An 18,586-nucleotide genomic window follows, 5' to 3' on the forward strand; every position below is an offset into this window, starting at 1 on the left:
CGTCTGCCAGACAAATGCTGCCTGTCTAAACATGCCTGGCAGCTACCGCTGTGAATGTAAAGCTGGATACCGCTTCACCCCCACAGGACAGTGTCTGGGTGAGACAGTGGAGGGAGGGAGAGTTGGGAGAGGGTTTCTGTGTGGAACAGGTCAATGTCTGCATAACTACACTAACGTGATTAGAACCACTGGAGTGCGTCTGGCTAAGGGTGGAGGATGATGGGATGGGTTTAGGGCAGGGTGATGGAGGGAGGGAGGGGAGAGGTGAGGCTAGGGGGAGGTTGGGAGGGAGGGGAAGGTTGAGGTTAGAGAGAGGAAGGGGAGGGGACAGGACTGGGTATGGTGGGCGATGATTGGGTGGAATATGGGTGGGATGTTGGTCTTAAAGCAGTGCCTGTTTAAGACTAGAATCTCTTAGGGATTCAGTGACTAACATATTGAGTATCGATGTTGTAATTCTTGGAGGAGACACAAAGAAGAATGTTTATTTCTCAGATCCTGTAGACATGGTGCCTGTCTGTTTCTGTTGCGGTCATGCCAAATACAATTCTTTTGTCATACCAAACATTTTAGTTTGATGACATTAGAAGGAAGTTCCACTCTTAATCACAACATACTGGCACCATGGAGACAGACAGGGCTCAGTCCCGTTTCACCCCAGTCACCTGAAAAAGCAAACCAAACCAGTAACACATTTGAAATGTTCCTTATTGGAAAGCAGGAGACCAGAGGGAAGTTAGATATACGGAAGAACAGAATGCGACGTGTGTTTTAATTAGATGTGTATTGTTAACGAGAACGAAATGAGTGTGGGTGAGACATGTGCCAGGGATCAGGGGACTATGGTGAATATATTACCCCACCAAGAGGAGCTCTGCTGGGCTTTACTGGCCTGTATTTTCACCCCTTCGTCTCCCTACTAAAACCCCCTAGATTATTATGTGAGGAAAGTCTAGAAAGCAGCACACACCCTCAGAGCAGCAATAAGAGAAAGTCATGCCCACCGGCCTGTTAAATACATCCAATCTTGCCAAAAACAGCTTCCTGTTGTTTTTCCTGCTTTTATGTGTATAGAAACACAATGACGTCTGTAGAGCCAAGTAACTGCAAGGTAACAGCGGGCCCCTGTCCTCAGCTGACCCAGTCCCAGTGTTTCTGTGAGTGATAGTTCTGTTGTCTGCCAATTATGCAGAGACATGTTGTTTCTGCTGTACTGCAGTGGGTAAATCAATCACTTAAATGTATTTATCAAGGTATTTTTTTTAAATCAGCAGATATCACAGTGTTTATATACTGTAGTTACCCAGCTCACAACACCTAAAAGATAGTGAAGCACAGTGGCTAGGAAAAACTCTCTAGTAAGGTTGGAACTTAGAGAAGAACCGGAAAAACTAGAGAAGAACCGGGCTGCAAAGGATGGTCAGTCTTCTGGCTGTGCGGTGTGGAGATTGTAGGAGTATTTTTCAGGCCACATTGTTCATCAACTTGTTTAAGAGTTCATATGAGCGCCGTGTCAAAACATACAGCCACCTCCCCACAAGTAAGCGCACCTCCCCACATTTTCCAACCAATGCGTCTTTGGTACGTGTCCCGCCGTAGCTTTGCAGAGAATTTGAAAAAGTATGAAGGCCAATATTGTGGAGAACTGCTGTGCGTGCACGTATGGTTTCAACTATGACGAGACCTTAAGCCAACCGAGCAATCCTCTCCCACCTTCCCACACGTATCTTGTGCACAAAAGCACCAAATTCTGCGGCGCAGCAACGTTGTGGCTCAGCTGAGCTGTGTCGGTACTTCCTGGCCCCCGGCCTGTGTTGGGGTAAAGTTACCCCTGTAGCTAACGGGCTTATTGAAGGAACGGTTTGTTTCGCAGCTAAAATACTTGTACTCTTGATATAAGTTGGGCAAGAGCTTACAAATGCACCGCCTTCATCTTCTGACCCTCTCTTTTATTGTCCCTCTTCTTCTCTTTCTGTGTCTCCCTCCCTCCCTCCAGATCGCAATGAGTGTATTGAGAGCCCAGGAGTGTGTAGTCCCGGCCAGTGCATTGATACACTGGGAAGCTATCGCTGTATCTGTCCCAACGGTTTCAAGCCTACATCAGACATGGCCATGTGTATTGGTGAGTTAAACATCAACAGAAATGCCCACAACGCTTGGTCTTCCGTCTGTTTTTTTAGTGACTAATGCTGCAGATATTTTTTACCTACAAGGCTTTATTGACCGCAGTTCTCTTCTTAAAACAAGATGTGGTTAACCATTAGGACTCTCATTTACTATAACTTCTGGAGTTTCTGGTAGTCAGTTTCTGGTACCCAGAAATGAGTCTAGTGGCTTTTGCAGTCAGTGGAGCTGGTCAACATTGTTTGTTGGGGGTTTGGGATGATGAAACCAGCTTCCCCTGGAGGCTAGGATAGCAAAGTCTATACCCATCTTCAGAAAAAATATTCCCAGAGTACCTAAAATGATTCCACTGTCTTTTTGTAAGCTTAGCTTATTATGTTTTATATTTATTTATTTGGTCTTCTTTCCAGCAGTTATTTCTGCCGATAACAAATTAATTGATTCAAATGCACTTATTACAAAACTCTGTGGTTGTTCCACCTAATTCTTGTAAAATGTATGCACTTACTGAAAGTCGTTCTGGATAAGAGCGTCTGCTGAATGATTCAAATGTGAATATAATGGTGTTGTGACTTGTGCTATTTTGAATGCTAACTCTCCTGTTGTTATAGATATGGATGAGTGTGAGAGGCAACCGTGTGGGAATGGCACCTGTAAGAACACGGTGGGATCTTACAACTGCCTGTGTTACCCTGGTTTCCAGCGCTCACACAACAACGACTGCATCGGTGAGTAACCTTACTCCATGTGTATGTTTGTGTGTGTGTGTTCAGTACTTAGGTGTGAACTGGGCCTTCTGGACGCCACAAGAATGTGTCGACATACTGAGACATTAAACTGTTGATTTACTCCAATGTTTATGTATTGTGTGTGTGTTTATTCCACTGTGTGTAATATGTTGTGGTTTATCTCACTGTGTGTTGTGTTTGATTGTTACAACTTTGGTAATATATATACAGCTCTGAAAAAAATTAAGAGACCACTCCTAATTTTTCTTAAATCAGCATCTCTACATGGCAGCCATTCCATTCCAGTGTGTGTTCAATTCCAACACAGGCACACCACATTTTACTTAATGAGGTACTGATTAGGTGATTACCTGAACCAAACCTAATTTAACAAGGAAAAGTATCACTATCCTCTTGCAATTGGACCAGCTGGATGGCAAAAACAGTGAAAGTAGTACCTCAAAGGGTATTTGAGTAAAAAAATAACTATTCAGCATGACAAAAGAGTTGAAAAGAAAAGCTTTGAGTGAGGAAAAGAAGGGTTCAATTCTGGCTTAACTGGCAGAGGGATACAGTGAGAGTCAGGTTGCTTCCATCCAGAACATTTCAGGAGGTAAAGCAACAAACATTGGGGACAACAAAGCAACAGACTGGCAGAGGGCAAAAACGACTGTCCACTGACCAAGATGACCGTCAACTCTTTCGAATGTCACACGTAGGATGACATCAAGTGACCTTCAAAAAGAATGGCAAACAGCAGCTGGGGTGAAGTGCACAGCGAGAACAGTTCAAAACAGGCTCCTAGGGGCAGGGCTGAAGTTGTTCAAAGCTAGAAAAAAGCCCTTCATCAATGAGAAGCAAAATAGAGCCAGGCTGAAGTTTGCAAAGACCATAAGGATTGGACCGTAGAGGAATGGAGTAAGGTCATCTTCTCTGAGGAGTCACATTTTCAGCTTTGCCCAACACCTGGTCATTTAATGGAGAGGCCTACAAGCCACAGTGTCTCACACCCACTGTGAAATTTGGTGGTGGATCTGGGGATGCTTCAGCAATACTGGAAATGGGCAGATTTGCCTTTGTGAAGGACACATGAATCAAGCCAAGTACAACTTTATCCTGGAAGATCACCTGCTTCCTTCTACTCTGAGAATGTTCCCCAACTCTGAAAATAGTTTTTTCCAGCAGGACAATGCTCCATGCCACACAGCCAGTTCAATCAAGGTGTAGATGGAGGACCACCAGATCATGAACCTGTCATGGCCAGCCCAATCTCCAGACATGAACCCAAGTGAAAACCTCTGTAATTTGATCAAGAGCAAGATGGATGGTCACAAGCCAACAAACTTGATTTTTTGTAACAGGAGTGGCATAAAGTCATCCAACAGCAATGTGACGGACTGGTGGAAAGCATGCCAAGATGGTTGAAAGCTGCGATTATTAATCAGGGTTATTCCACCAAATTTTGATTTCTTCTTCCTAAGTTAAAACAGTATTTTGTTGTTGAAAAATGAATATTAATTTGTTTTCTTTGCATTATTTGAGGTCTGAAAAAAAATCTTATTTTTTTGGTTATTTTGACCAGTTGTGGTTTTCTACAAATAAATACTATAAATGACAATATTTTTATGTGGAATTTGGGAGTAATGTTGTCAGTAGTTTAAAGAATAAAACAAAACATTTCATTTTACTCAAACACATACCTATGAATAGTAAAACTAGAGTAAGTGATCATTTTGCAGTGGTCTCTTGTTATTTTCCAGAGCTGTATGTGTAATGTGTGTGTTTATTTCTGTATTTTCTTTCCAGACACTGACGAGTGCTCGAGTGTGAGAGGGCTTTGTAGGCACGGGGACTGTATTAATACTGTCGGCTCATTTGTGTGTCTGTGTCGCAACGGCTTTGAACTCACCGCGGACGGAAGGACTTGTGTTGGTGAGTAGCCTCATAACTGTCTTTCCTTACTATATCCTTCCCGTCCATCTCTCTCCTACCTTTTCCTCTCTCCTCTCCTCCTGTCAGCACTCTATCCTCTCTCATTCCTCCCAACCTCACCTGGCTTCCGGCCTCTTCACCACCGTGTCAGTCTGGTATTCTCTCAATTCTTTCTCAAGCCCACTACTTTGTCTCTCTCCACTTTCTCATTTGCCACTTTGTCAATATCTACCGTATTTTAAAATGTTTTTTTTTTTATACAACTTTATTACATCTTCCAAGGACTTAATTGAATGTGTGCAATGTGGTGTGTGTTCTGTCTCACAGATATCAATGAGTGTGCCCTGAACCCTGGGACTTGTGGTCCAGGCACCTGCCAGAATATGGAGAGCACCTACAGGTGTATCTGCCCGCTTGGCTACTACATAGTTGAGGGGACCTGTAAAGGTAACATGCATGCACACAAACCAACCACTCCATATGTTTATAGAGTGTGAGTTCTATGGAGATTCAGTTATATTCTGTTATTGCGCATTTGGTCACAGTATTGTTTCAAATTGAACATTCTACTCAATGAGCACTTAAGAAGATTTGGTTTAAAGTATAATATTGTGGCTTGAAAATACCATTTCATTTCTTAAGAAGCCAAATCATTTGTAAGAAAACTTTTTTTGATGTCACCAGATTGACTTTAGGTATACATTTAGCTAACAAAGATCGACATTAACTAGCATTGCTAGCAATTCTTTACTGACTTTTCTATCTAATGACAACCTTCATTACACATCTAAATATTCACCATGTAACATTCACTCTACTTAATTCTTGTACATTTCCCGCCCTCTTCTATTTGCACTTCTGGTTAGACGCTAACTGCATTACGTTGTACGGTACTCGTACTGTTCAATGACAGTGAAGTTGAATCTGATCTAATCTAAATTGACATGAAATGAAATGGACATTTAGTGTGCTGGGCATGGGTTGACTCTCATCTCCAGGATCCTATTAAACCATGGGATGAACTTTCAGAGCACGAATAGCCGTAGCAATCGATTGCGACGGTTGCTTCCTACATATATGCTGTATTAATAAAAGTTCAGTTTGGGTATTCAGAATTCTCTTCTTCTTTTGTGGTAATTTCCATGACAATCCACGTATTGCAAATACAGTATTATGGATTTCGCTATTTTTGTTCTACGCCCTCGACACTGTAATCTCTCGCTGCTTCGTGTATGACCTTTTTGGGGATCTATCCAATGAAGCACTTGCTTAGATGTATTTTACATCAGTAGGGTTCACTACTACTAGTCTGTACAGTATGTTGCCCATTCTGTACCTTTTTTGCCCGGGTCTTCTTGCTGCCTCAAGAAACAGTCACAGATACAGTATCTTCACCTCCTTTGAAGTATTTTCTGAGGATCCCACATTCTGTGCAGGTCCGGTGACCCCTCTGTTAACAACTCCGTAATGCAGGATGCTAACCGCATGACGTTTGGTTTCTTCTGGAAATGCAACAGCCTAGGATTCTTGGTTATCAATGTCCCTAATCTCCTCCCTAAACTTGACAAGCTGACAGCACTAACACATATATCCAGACCTGACGTTCGGGCCAACTCAGAATCTTGGCTCAGAAAGAAACGCCTCAAACAGCTTCATTCCTGGTTATAATAGTCTGTCAAGATAGGTCATGAAAAAGGGGTGTCTATCTATAGTGAGAATCTGCAATGCTATATAATTCTATTCAAAACCTATAGGTCATCCAGTGCTACCGTCTGTCTACTACAGACCTCCCTTTGCTCCTGTCTGTCTGCTTTAGATCTCCTTCCTGTATGTGCTCTGACTGACCTAAGTGAAATTACTGCTAGGTAAAAACAGATACTGAGGAAAGGATATGCTCAACCTACCAAAACCTGGGCAGTACTCTTGTTGAAATCAGTATAATTAATATGTGTACCAAGTAAATGTCTGCCGTCTTATGCCAAGAACTTCATGATCAATGCAATGGCACCTCAGTAAATGCCCTCCTCTTATTTGTAAATCAAGCCATTTTAATGAGCAGACCTTTTTACTTGACCGGGCGTTTGTATATAAGAATTTATCCGAACCTGTCACTTGGTTAAGGACGCCTGGTAATGAAATAGCTTTTCCCTAAAGTTTTAAATGAACATGTCCGACTCATGAAGTGGTCCAATGTAAACACCTGCTGAGAAACATTACTTTGGCGTTTAAAAGGCAGCATTATGGGAATCAAGAAATTAGTGCACTCAGGCAAATAGGATAGCAACGGCAGAATGTTACAAGCATTAATTTGCTGCCAGTGGTTCTGATCCCCAAAAATTCTGTAATACTCTAAAATAACATTCATCCTCTCGGCTGCCCAAAGCCCAAAAATATAATATTTAGTCACCACTGGCAAAGCTAGAATTGGCGAGAGCCTCAACAGTCACTTTGTCAGTGTTGGCCGTGTATTTGAATCTGCCCTGCTCACTTATGCTGCCAGCATTGCTGCCTCTTATCCCGGTAGTGTTCTCCCTCAAAACACCTTTAGTTTTTTCATTTCAGACAATACTGGTGAATGAGTTGCAAAAAGAGTTGCGAAATCTGGCCCCGTTATAAATCAGCTTGGCTTGACAGCTTTTTCTCTGAGGCTGTCTGCCTCTATTATCTCAGCCACTATCACGTCTGTTACATATCTTATTACAAACAGCTGTAATCCCACAGAATTGGAAAGTTGCTGCCTTCATTCATCTTTTCAAAGGGGACAATACGCTTGACCCAGACTGTTATAGGCCTATCTCAATTCTGCCATGCTAGTCGAAATATTTTGAATAAATAGTTAACCTGCGTTCTTGAGTCCCACAGTGTTTAGATAATAACCAGTTTGTGCGACTATTTTTATGGATTTCGATAAATAATTTCAACCTTCCCAATTTATAGATTCAGCAACATAGGGTTCTCAAGGGGTCTGTCTAGCCTAGTTTGTAAATGCTATATAACTGTTCATCAAGGTTCGATTCTTGGGCTGACCCTATTATTTTTTTAAACTCTATTCTGTTTTTATGCCAGTGACTCTACCTTTATGCCACATAATGACACAACCATGTATACGACTGGTCAGTCATTGAATACTGTGCTTTCCATCTTGCATCAAATTTTAATAACATCTAAAATACCTTATTTGACCTCCATTAACCCTTTAATACCAACAAAACTAAGTGAATGCTCTTCAGTGAGATCTTACCTCAACCTGCTTGTCAACTTGCCTGTCAAAAAGGCATCTTGCACCCACACTGCCAATTTACCATCCTGCCAATCCTCGACTATGGCAACATTAATTAGATGTAATGTACCACTCTGCTATCTGCTTTTTGCCACCAATCTACCCATAATGAAAGAAAATACGTTTTTAGAAATGTATTCCAATTTATTAAAAACTGAAATATCTCATGTGCGTAAGTATTCTTTAGCCTGTATTTTGTAGAAGTTACTTGGCTGGTCTGCTAAAGTCTCCCCACAGATGTTCAGTAGGGTTGTCGCTGGGACACTCAAGGAAATTCATAGACTTGGGCTTCAGGTCACTATTGTGCTGAAATATTAATGTTTGCCGCTGTTGGAGGTCTTGTGTGCACTGAAACAAGTTGTCATCAAGGACCTCTCTGTACTTTACTCCATTTACCCTTCAATTCTGATCCATCTCCTTGTCCCTGCTGCTGAGAATCATCCCATTGTATGATGCTCCCACCACCATGCTTAATCGTAGGGATGGTATCAGATGGTTGATGAGTAGTAACTTCTTTTTGGCAGACATAGCACTTGGCTCTCAGGCCTAGTGGTCAAATGTTTGACCAGAGAATGCTTTTTCTCATGCTTATAGAGTCTTTAAGTGCCATTTGGCAAACTCCAGGTGGCATGTCAATTGCCGTTCACTCAGGAGTTACTTCCATGTGTAGGCCTAATTAAACAGTGTCGTAGAGATGGTTGTCTTTCTGGAAGTATCCATTTAAACTAGTGGTATAAAATTGCCACTCACTGAATGGTTTTGTTTTACCACACCATTTTCTGTAGAGTGTACTGGCACCACCAATCATACCATGATCAAAGTGGCTCAGATCACGCATTTTCCCCATTCTACTGTTTAGACAAACAACAACTATATTTCTAGACCATGTCTGCATGCTTTATTTGTTGAGTTCCAGCCACATGATTTGGCAATTCACATTAACGAGCAGGTGTACCTAATAAAGTGCTCTGTATTTCCTTGAAGTCACTGGTATTTTGTTTAGTTAGTAACAGGACCAGTACTGTTACTACGAGAAGTGTTCTGGTTCTATGTTCTAGGTATTGATGTGTTGTCTCTCTTTGTTCTAGATATTAATGAGTGTACTCAGACCCCAGACATTTGTGTTCTTGGGACCTGCTCCAATACGGATGGCAGCTTCAAATGTTCATGTCCCGACGGCTTCCAGCTCTCATCCTCTGGACGCAGATGTTTGGGTGAGTTGTTTGTGCTGGTATTTGTTGAGTCTGAATTTGATTCTGAACTTCTGAACATTGTTATCAAAAAATATCAAACTGACCGGTAAGAGAAAGCCATTCAGTCCGTTAGAGCTTGCAGTCAAAACAGTTGGTGATAGGTTTCTTTCCTCTGTAACCAGTCTATGGAACCATTCTGACAGCAATCAATACTTCAATTTCCCTGGCACTTTTTCCAAATGCTATTATTTATTAGCATTTGTAGCATAAATCCCATTCCAAAATTATTTAAAATGTTTGCTCAACAAAGTTAATGAATTGATTCTTAAAGCAGAAAGCGATTAGATTAGCTATGAAACAGAATAATAGAGTGGGATATAAGTTCAGGATGTAGTAGGTTCAGGATGTAGTAGGTTCAGGATGTAGTAGGTTCAGGATGTAGTAGGTTCAGGATGTAGTAGGTTCAGGATGTAGTAGGTTCAGGATGTAGTAGGTTCAGGATGTAGTAGGTTTCGAGTCAGCCTGCTGTGTCTATCTGGATCGCATTCCATTTCCTCTCATACATATGGTGTCTGTGTACATTTGTGTGTGTTGGAAGAACATGTTGGGTTTTGGGTGGAGGGAATTGTAGTGTGTTGATTAAAGGAAGATGTAATGTATTGGATGGAGGAAGCTGTGTTGTGTTGAGGGAGGTCTAGTGTGTTGGACACTGGGAGACATAGTGTGTTGGGTTAAGAGGGTGTAGTGTGTTGGGTGGAGGGAGGTTTAGCGTGTTGGTGGAGGGAGATGTGGTGTGTTGGGTTGAAGGTGGTGTAGTGTGTTGGACATTGGGAGATGTAGTGTGTTGGATCGAAGGCTGTGCATGGTGTTAGGTGGAGATAGGTGTAGTTTGTTGGGTGGAGGAAAGTATAGTGTGTTGGGTTGAGAGTGGGTCTAGTGTGTTGGGTTGAGGGTGGTCTAGGGTGTGTTGGGTTGAAGGTGGTCTAGGGTGTGTTGGGTTGAGGGTGGTCTAGTGTGTTGGGTTGAAGGTGGTGTAGAGTGTGTTGGGTTGAGGGTGGTCTAGTGTTTTGGGTTGAAGGTGGTCTAGGGTGTGTTGGGTTGAGGGTGGTCTAGTGTGTTGGGTTGTGGGTGGTCTAGGGTTTGTTGGGTTGAGGATGGTCTAGTGTTTTGGGTTGTGGGTGGTCTAGGGTGTGTTGGGTTGAGGGTGGTCTAGTGTGTTGGGTTGTGGGTGGTCTAGGGTGTGTTGGGTTGAGGATGGTCTAGTGTGTTGGGTTGTGGGTGGTCTAGGGTGTGTTGGGTTGTGGGTGGTCTAGGGTGTGTTGGGTTGTGGGTGGTCTAGGGTGTGTTGGGTTGAGGATGGTCTAGTGTTTTGGGTTGTGGGTGGTCTAGGGTGTGTTGGATTGAGGGTGGTCTAGTGTGTTGGGTCGTGGGGGGTCTAGGGTTTGTTTTGTTGAGGATGGTCTAGTGTTTTGGGTTGTGGGTGGTCTAGGGTGTGTTGGGTTGAGGGTGGTCTAGTGTGTTGGGTTGTGGGTGGTCTAGGGTGTGTTGGGTTGAGGATGGTCTAGTGTGTTGGGTTGTGGGTGGTCTAGGGTGTGTTGGGTTGTGGGTGGTCTAGGGTGTGTTGGGTTGAGGATGGTCTAGGGTGTTGGGTTGTGGGTGGTCTAGGGTGTGTTGGGTTGTGGGTGGTCTAGGGTTTGTTGGGTTGAGGGTAGTCTAGTGTGTTGGGTTGTGGGTGGTCTAGGGTGTGTTGGGTTGAGGGTGGTCTAGTGTTTTGGGTTGTGGGTGGTCTAGGGTGTGTTGGGTTGAGGGTGGTCTAGTGTGTTGGGTTGTGGGTGGTCTAGGGTGTGTTGGGTTGTGGGTGGTCTAGGGTGTGTTGGGTTGTGGGTGGTCTAGGGTTTGTTGGGTTGAGGGTAGTCTAGTGTGTTGGGTTGTGGGTGGTCTAGGGTGTGTTGGGTTGAGGGTGGTCTAGTGTTTTGGGTTGTGGGTGGTCTAGGGTGTGTTGGGTTGAGGGTGGTCTAGTGTGTTGGGTTGTGGGTGGTCTAGGGTGTGTTGGGTTGAGGATGGTCTAGTGTGTTGGGTTGTGGGTGGTCTAGGGTGTGTTGGGTTGTGGGTGGTCTAGGGTGTGTTGGGTTGTGGGTGGTCTAGGGTGTGTTGGGTTGAGGATGGTCTAGTGTTTTGGGTTGTGGGTGGTCTAGGGTGTGTTGGATTGAGGGTGGTCTAGTGTGTTGGGTCGTGGGGGGTCTAGGGTTTGTTTTGTTGAGGATGGTCTAGTGTTTTGGGTTGTGGGTGGTCTAGGGTGTGTTGGGTTGAGGGTGGTCTAGTGTGTTGGGTTGTGGGTGGTCTAGGGTGTGTTGGGTTGAGGATGGTCTAGTGTGTTGGGTTGTGGGTGGTCTAGGGTGTGTTGGGTTGTGGGTGGTCTAGGGTGTGTTGGGTTGAGGATGGTCTAGGGTGTTGGGTTGTGGGTGGTCTAGGGTGTGTTGGGTTGTGGGTGGTCTAGGGTTTGTTGGGTTGAGGGTAGTCTAGTGTGTTGGGTTGTGGGTGGTCTAGGGTGTGTTGGGTTGAGGGTGGTCTAGTGTAATGGGATGTGGGTGGTCTAGGGTGTGTTGGGTTGAGGGTGGTCTAGTGTGTTGGGTGGAGTGAAGTGTAGTGTGTTGGATGGAGGGAGGTATGGTTGGGGGGTGGAGGGACAGTGGGTTTAGAGCATGGAGGAGAGCTAGAGCTGGGGGAATTAAGGGAATACAATGGAATAAAATGTTGTTCTCTGACATCTCTTCAACAACACACCAAATTATCTACATCTTGATTCCATTGGAACCACAGTCCTTCTCTTGTTCCTTTACTCCTGCAGTCTGTCTCGATCTCTATGTTTCTCAGTCACACTCACACAGCTGTGCGCATGGCAGTGGAATCGGGCAAATCAATCTGTTTCTGAAAAGCTGACAAATCAGTTAAATGGAGAAATGTAACGAGATACTCCTTGACATTTAACACAAGGTGTGTGTGTTTGATCTATGGGTCTGATCCAGGTGTGTGTGTGTGATATATTGGGGTCAAATAGCTTATTTGTCCAGAACTTGCAGCAGGCTGGGCCAGTACTAGTGCTACAGTAGAGAGGAACCATGTGTTTCTGGTTACAGTAAGAAACGTACACTCACAGAACAGAATCTATCTGCTTTAGTCAACCAGAGAAGACTGGTAGCAGTTTGGGACTTTCTTCAACTAGACGTCGGATAACATCTCTCTCTGTACATATCTTTCTCATTCTATTTTCCTCTCTTTATCTGTCCCTTATCACCCACTCTTTCATTCCTTTCTTCTTTTCTTCTTTTCTCCATCTGCCTTACTCCCTCCCCCTCCCTCCCCCTCCCTGTCTTTCTCCCTCTCCTCCGTATCTCTCTGCCCTCTCCCTCCTGTCTCTATGGCCCCGGCCTCCTCACGTGTAGATGTTCGTGTGAGCTACTGCTATACTAAGTTTGAGAGCGGTCGCTGCCTGGCCCCTAAGCCATGGAACACCACTAAAGGGGACTGTTGCTGTAGTGCGATGCCTGGACAGGGCTGGGGAGACCCCTGTGAGATCTGCCCATCCAGGACCGCGGGTAGGTGCACTCTAAACCCTTCGATACTCAATGAGTGACTCAGTGCCACATTTGACTATGGACCTGGTGGGTGGCGGACTCAATAGGAATTCTCACTTGTCTGTTAATAGTAAGTGTTCTTGTGTTTCAGAGGCGTTTGCAACACTCTGCCCCGCGGTTGGACAGGTGGTCGGCCCTGACGACCAGCCAATAGGTATGCGGAACTGAGAGGGCACCACGCTGTGTCATGTCATGTGACAAGTACAACTTTTGTGTCAGACATCCTGTAATTACATCTTCATGGAGGGCTTAAGTGTTCAGTTTAGGATAAATCAGGTTCAAATCAGATACTGGATCTGCGTTAGGGATCCAGTTTAGGTTTTGGGTGAAAGTTGAGGTAAGGGAAATCCGTTTTCATGTCCCCGTGTCTATGGCTAGGTTTTATATGCGTTGTGTGTATTGCAGATATTGATGAGTGCACTGCCAACCCCAACATATGCCACAACGGTCAGTGCATCAACACGGACGGCTCCTTCCGATGTGAGTGCCCCTTTGGCTTCGAACTGGACAACTCAGGGATCAACTGTAGAGGTACGTGTCAAGGTGACACACAACCCAGGGCAGACACACACACACATGCCACACACACAGTAGTACACTGCCAGTCTTTCGGCCGTTGTGAGTCTTCATGTTGTGTCCGTGTGCCGTAGATACTAATGAGTGTGACCTGGGGAACCCGTGTGGAAATGGAACGTGCACCAACGTGATCGGAGCGTTTGAGTGTGCATGTGACGAAGGCTTTGAACCTGGACCCATGATGACTTGTGAAGGTATGCACATTCTGACCAATGCTGTGGACTAGGAAAATCTCCATGTAATATACTAGGAAGGTTTGTATGGGTTACAATAGAACTACAACCTGACCTGTCTCTCCCCCCTTTATCTCACTCTCTCATTTCTAGATGTCAACGAGTGTTCCCAGAATCCTTTGCTGTGTGCATTCCGCTGTGTGAATGTGATTGGGTCCTATGAGTGTAAATGTCCGACGGGTTATGTGCTGCGGGAGGACAAGAGGATGTGTAAAGGTAAAGGAAGATTGTTACGGATGTGACATCACCAACCACCTCCACTGGAATCTGCACAACATACCAAGAGAGTGTAGCCACTTAAACCTCACATCAACTATAGATTTAGGACATTTATAGTAAGTTCCTCAGTGAACTGACTATATGAGCTGAGTTTAGGCCTACCTTGACCATCTGACCTTCGACCTTGTCCCCTGGTTCACTTTACCTTCAAGATCATAGAGCCTGAAAACAGGTGTGGGTTTACTGAATGACATGTTAATTCATTCATTATGCGACTCTGAGATATGGCTGTACATGGAGGCAGGACAAAGAATGAGTCTGTGACAGTTAAACAGATTATCTGTTGGTGGGACTTTGAAAAGTAAATACAAAAATGAACGTTCTGCCACAATTTCAAGATTAAGGCATTTTAAATTTTCCAATCACAGTCCCCTAAATCACTAGTGCTGCTCACACTTTGGAAATCCAAAATGGAAGTTCAAAAGGTTATGCAAGATAATGATGGACTGAGTGATCGGCCAAGGAAATGCTACGTTGTTTCATCCACTGTGGGCTCCAGCCAGACGCTGGAAAATCAGACGAAAGACAGTGGTCAAGATTACCTCACCCCTGTTTCAACTCACAATCTCAATAAGATTCTAAACACTGTGGGAGAGGGAAAGAGACTCATGAGGGGTTTTACTGGGAGGCAAAGGGAGCAGTGATGAGTCAGACAGGCAGACAGGAGACAGGAGGATGATGTTACTGTCTGGACTATAGGCTGATATTTATATTACTATTCTAAACAGACCACCTCTACATACTCTGGTGAGGGCTCGATACATTTACTGTCACCCAGGAAACCACTATACACACACACACAACTGCACAAACACACACACACACACACACACAACACGTTGTTGTACACACACTGATGCTGTGTTGTGTTGTGCAGACCAGAATGAGTGTGAGGACGGCGTGGATGACTGTGAGAGCAGAGGGATGCGCTGTAAGAACCTGATCGGAACCTACATGTGCATCTGTAACCCTGGTTACACACGGGCCCCTAATGGAGAGGGCTGCATAGGTAAGACCAACACACCAGTATCCATAGTCAGTCCATCTAAGCAGGATTCCATTTCGATGATACCCTATATGTCAGGACGCAAATAGTTATTTGTCTGTTTTGTAAACATTTTAAACTATAACTATATATAAACATATTTGATCAAATGCTATGCAAAGTAATGGGATATATGCTGCACGTCTGTGTTTAAAAATTCTATCTTCATTGTGTGCGTGTGTGTGCGTGTGTGTGCGTGTATGTGTGCGGGCGTGTGTAGATCTGAACGAGTGTTCTGCTAAGCCAGGAATCTGTGTGAATGGTCGTTGTGAGAATACAGTGGGAAGCTATCGCTGCAGGTGTGACCAAGGCTTCAGTGCCAGCCCAACACAAACAGAATGTATAGGTAAGAAACTCCTATATTATATATAGAATGTATTCACCTCAACCTCGTTTGGGCCTTGAAATGCTCAGTCTGATCACATGGGCATTAGATACCATATATGAAGACATTTAGATACACCTCCCTGATAAGTTAATAGGATGATCTGGAGCCCATCCCTTTACTCAGATGAGCTGTCAATGGTCAGTCTATTCATATCAGATCACAAAGTAGCCCATCTGAACATGCTTCCAATCCAAGCGTCTCTTTCAAACAGCCCTACACACTTAAACTACATCATCAGTTTTGAATTCTCTCCAGGAAAACATGGAAGTAAAGTTTTTTTCCCAATTCAGTAGAAGTGTGGTTATCCAAGGCCCTATGCCCTCATCCCTGTAGTCCACTCTGACAGGGTTATCATCGGCATACCTTCCCTTCATAAACTGTACTGACAGCCTATAAATCCGGTAGGATATGGAAAATAGGATTTTGTCTGCATGTGGAGTAACTTAAATATCGCACAACCTAATTAGCTCTGACAGAGCTTCCTTTCAAGTCCCTCTCTAATCCAAGCTTGGGTAGGATGATCTAAATGGTGGAGGTTGAAGTTGATGGGAGGGAATGCTCTAGAGTGGATTAACCTACACAAGACACTCAGTCACTCAGCCTTCTCCTCCCAGTCCACCTCCATCCCTTTATGATAAAAACATATTGAGATAATGAAATTCAACCGCTCCTTTTATGGGCATGTGTTCTCTTGGGGGCGTTGACCTGTGTTCTCATGGGGGCGTTGACCTCCTCTGTCTAATGATTCTCGTTCCTCTCTCTCTACTCTCTCGTCTCTCACGTTTTCTCTCTCTTTCTCTCCCTCCCTCACGCTCCCTCTCTCTGTCATCCCCCCCCCCCCCCACCCGTCCCCCCGTCCCCCCGTCCTCTAGATAACCGTCAAGGCCTGTGCTTCGCAGAGGTGCTGACTACATTGTGTCAGATGCAGTCCAGTAGCAGGAACAGTGTGACTAAGTCTGAGTGCTGCTGTGACGGAGGGCGAGGCTGGGGCTCAAACTGTGAACTCTGTCCTCTCCCGGGGACCACACACTACAAGAAGATGTGTCCCCATGGTCCTGGATTCACGACGGACGGCAAAGGTACTGGGGGGGCTGTGCATACCCCCTTACCTTATCTTGAACCAAACCCCTAACCCTAATTCTAACACTACAGCTAAACTGTAACCACAACCCTAAGTAAGAGTCTGAGGACCATCCAAATGCTGCCGGAGGATTTGCTGTGGGTGAATATACATTTGGTTTAGAGACGTTTGGTCCTCATGAGTAGAGGAATGCATGTAAAAACAAAACACTACTAACAGACAGTACTACAACACAGGTTGTCCATGGTGTATCTCCAAGACATCGATGAGTGATGATCAAGTTGGAGTTGATGGGGCTCTCTTTCTTTCTCTCTCTCTCTCTCTCCCCCCCCCCCCCATTTCTCTTCCTCTCTATCACTCTCACATTTTCTTCTCTCTCTCTCTCCATCCCTCCTTCTCTGTCCTCAGATATAAATGAGTGTCGTGTGATGGGGAACCTGTGTGTAAATGGAGAATGTGTCAACAGCCTGGGCTCCTACAGCTGTTTGTGTAGAACTGGATACACCACTGACATCACTGGAACATCGTGCGTTGGTAAGAAAACAGAACTACATTCACATTTTGGGCTTTTAGCAGATAGTGCTTATATGTTAAAGGGAAGTTTCACCACTGCTCTATTTTACTATATATGCCCGTTAATATGCCATTAACATATTTTATCCGCCATCAAAATTGTGAATTTCTTCACACGATAAACACTCGATATGCTCTCCTCTCCTCCCTAGATGTGGATGAGTGTGTGCAGTCTCCTAAGCCGTGCAACTTCCTCTGTAAGAACACAGAGGGGTCCTACCTGTGCTCCTGTCCCCGAGGATACGTACTGCAGGAGGACGGCAAAAGCTGCCGAGGTGAGACACACACACACTCAATTACAAATACTGCCTCACACGCACATAATAAATGCATATAGAGTTTCAGCCATGCACATAGCCACACACAGTCACAGACATGCACACAGACACCCCAAATAACAAACACAATCACGCACACACAGTCACAGCCGTGCACGAGAAACAAGTGCGTTAAATGCTGTGTGCTTCGAGTGAGCAGAGATATTGATCTTGTGCGTCTGGCAGCTAGTGTGTATTGGTGTGCACAAGGTCAGTTTGTGGAGTCTATGCAGACACAATCGGTCCATGCTGCTCGTTACCAGTCTTGGCTACAGCTCTATTTACCGTAGCGGAGTGTCAACATGCACACGCGCACAGACACATGCACGCCCACACGTTCAGACGCAAACATACACCCTGGTTCCCCCATGTTTCCACTGTCTGGGCAGTTCATCTACAGGTCACTGACTGTGGAAGGACTGGAAACTAACTGTTGTGGAGCTGTAGTGTAACCTTTACACTCTCTCTCTCTCTCTCCCTCCTCTTTGTCCCTCTCTCCATTTCATTCCTGTCTTTCTAACTCTCCCTCTCATTCCAATCTTTCCCTCCTCCCTCCCTCCCTGCCTCCCCCTCTCTTTCGCTCTCTCTTGCTTCTCTCAGATCTGGATGAGTGTCAGACCAAACAGCATAACTGTCAGTTCCTGTGTGTAAACACCATCGGAGGATTCACCTGCAAATGTCCTCCAGGCTTCACACAGCACCACACTGCCTGCATAGGTAACACACACACACACAGAGAGACTCCTCCTTCCCCCCTCAGCCCAGCTATCCTGAACAAACATAACCAAATGTAGCTGCTTATCTTCCATCTCTGCCCATAAAAAGTATCTTGCCGTGTTCTCAGTATGCTATCACACATCAGATTGGGCTCAACTGAACAGTCACCATGACAACTTAATAATGACTTGTTGTGGAATGTTGCCGACCGTTGCCAAGGTTACTGCAAAGGGTTTTCCATTCTGCACTTCAGCTCCCATGACCTTGCAGCTAGACAGCTCCCTCCGTCTGTAGGTCAGTCAGATAGGCACACCATCCTTAAGTCAGTCAGTCCCTTAGCTACACCACCCATAACTCAGTCAGTCCCCTAGGTACTCCACCCATAAGTCAGTCAGTCCCCTAGGTACTCCACCCATAACTCAGTCAGTCAGTCCCTTAGCTACACCACCCATAAGTCAGTCAGTCCCCTAGGTACTCCACCCATA

General features: G+C 44.8%; 1 protein-coding gene across 3 annotated transcripts in view; it reads left to right on the forward strand.

Moving 5' to 3' along the window:
• Window positions 1-18,586, forward strand: part of fbn1 (fibrillin 1) — an 87,636-nt gene that overhangs the window by 64,979 nt on the left and 4,071 nt on the right. For all 3 annotated transcript variants that reach the window (XM_013137098.4, XM_013137101.4, XM_020054407.3), the window contains 17 exons: window positions 1-98; window positions 1,997-2,122; window positions 2,736-2,852; window positions 4,659-4,784; window positions 5,112-5,231; window positions 9,153-9,278; window positions 12,701-12,853; window positions 12,984-13,046; window positions 13,298-13,423; window positions 13,543-13,662; window positions 13,795-13,917; window positions 14,858-14,989; window positions 15,246-15,371; window positions 16,286-16,492; window positions 16,903-17,028; window positions 17,220-17,342; window positions 17,985-18,101. The exon at window positions 1-98 is cut by the window's left edge and continues 25 nt beyond it. In XM_013137098.4, coding sequence (XP_012992552.2) covers window positions 1-98; window positions 1,997-2,122; window positions 2,736-2,852; window positions 4,659-4,784; window positions 5,112-5,231; window positions 9,153-9,278; window positions 12,701-12,853; window positions 12,984-13,046; window positions 13,298-13,423; window positions 13,543-13,662; window positions 13,795-13,917; window positions 14,858-14,989; window positions 15,246-15,371; window positions 16,286-16,492; window positions 16,903-17,028; window positions 17,220-17,342; window positions 17,985-18,101 — 2,129 coding nt within the window. The remainder of the gene's footprint in view (window positions 99-1,996; window positions 2,123-2,735; window positions 2,853-4,658; window positions 4,785-5,111; window positions 5,232-9,152; window positions 9,279-12,700; window positions 12,854-12,983; window positions 13,047-13,297; window positions 13,424-13,542; window positions 13,663-13,794; window positions 13,918-14,857; window positions 14,990-15,245; window positions 15,372-16,285; window positions 16,493-16,902; window positions 17,029-17,219; window positions 17,343-17,984; window positions 18,102-18,586) is intronic.

Source organism: Esox lucius, chromosome 2 (genome assembly GCF_011004845.1).
Source record: "Esox lucius isolate fEsoLuc1 chromosome 2, fEsoLuc1.pri, whole genome shotgun sequence".
NCBI lineage: Eukaryota > Metazoa > Chordata > Actinopteri > Esociformes > Esocidae > Esox > Esox lucius.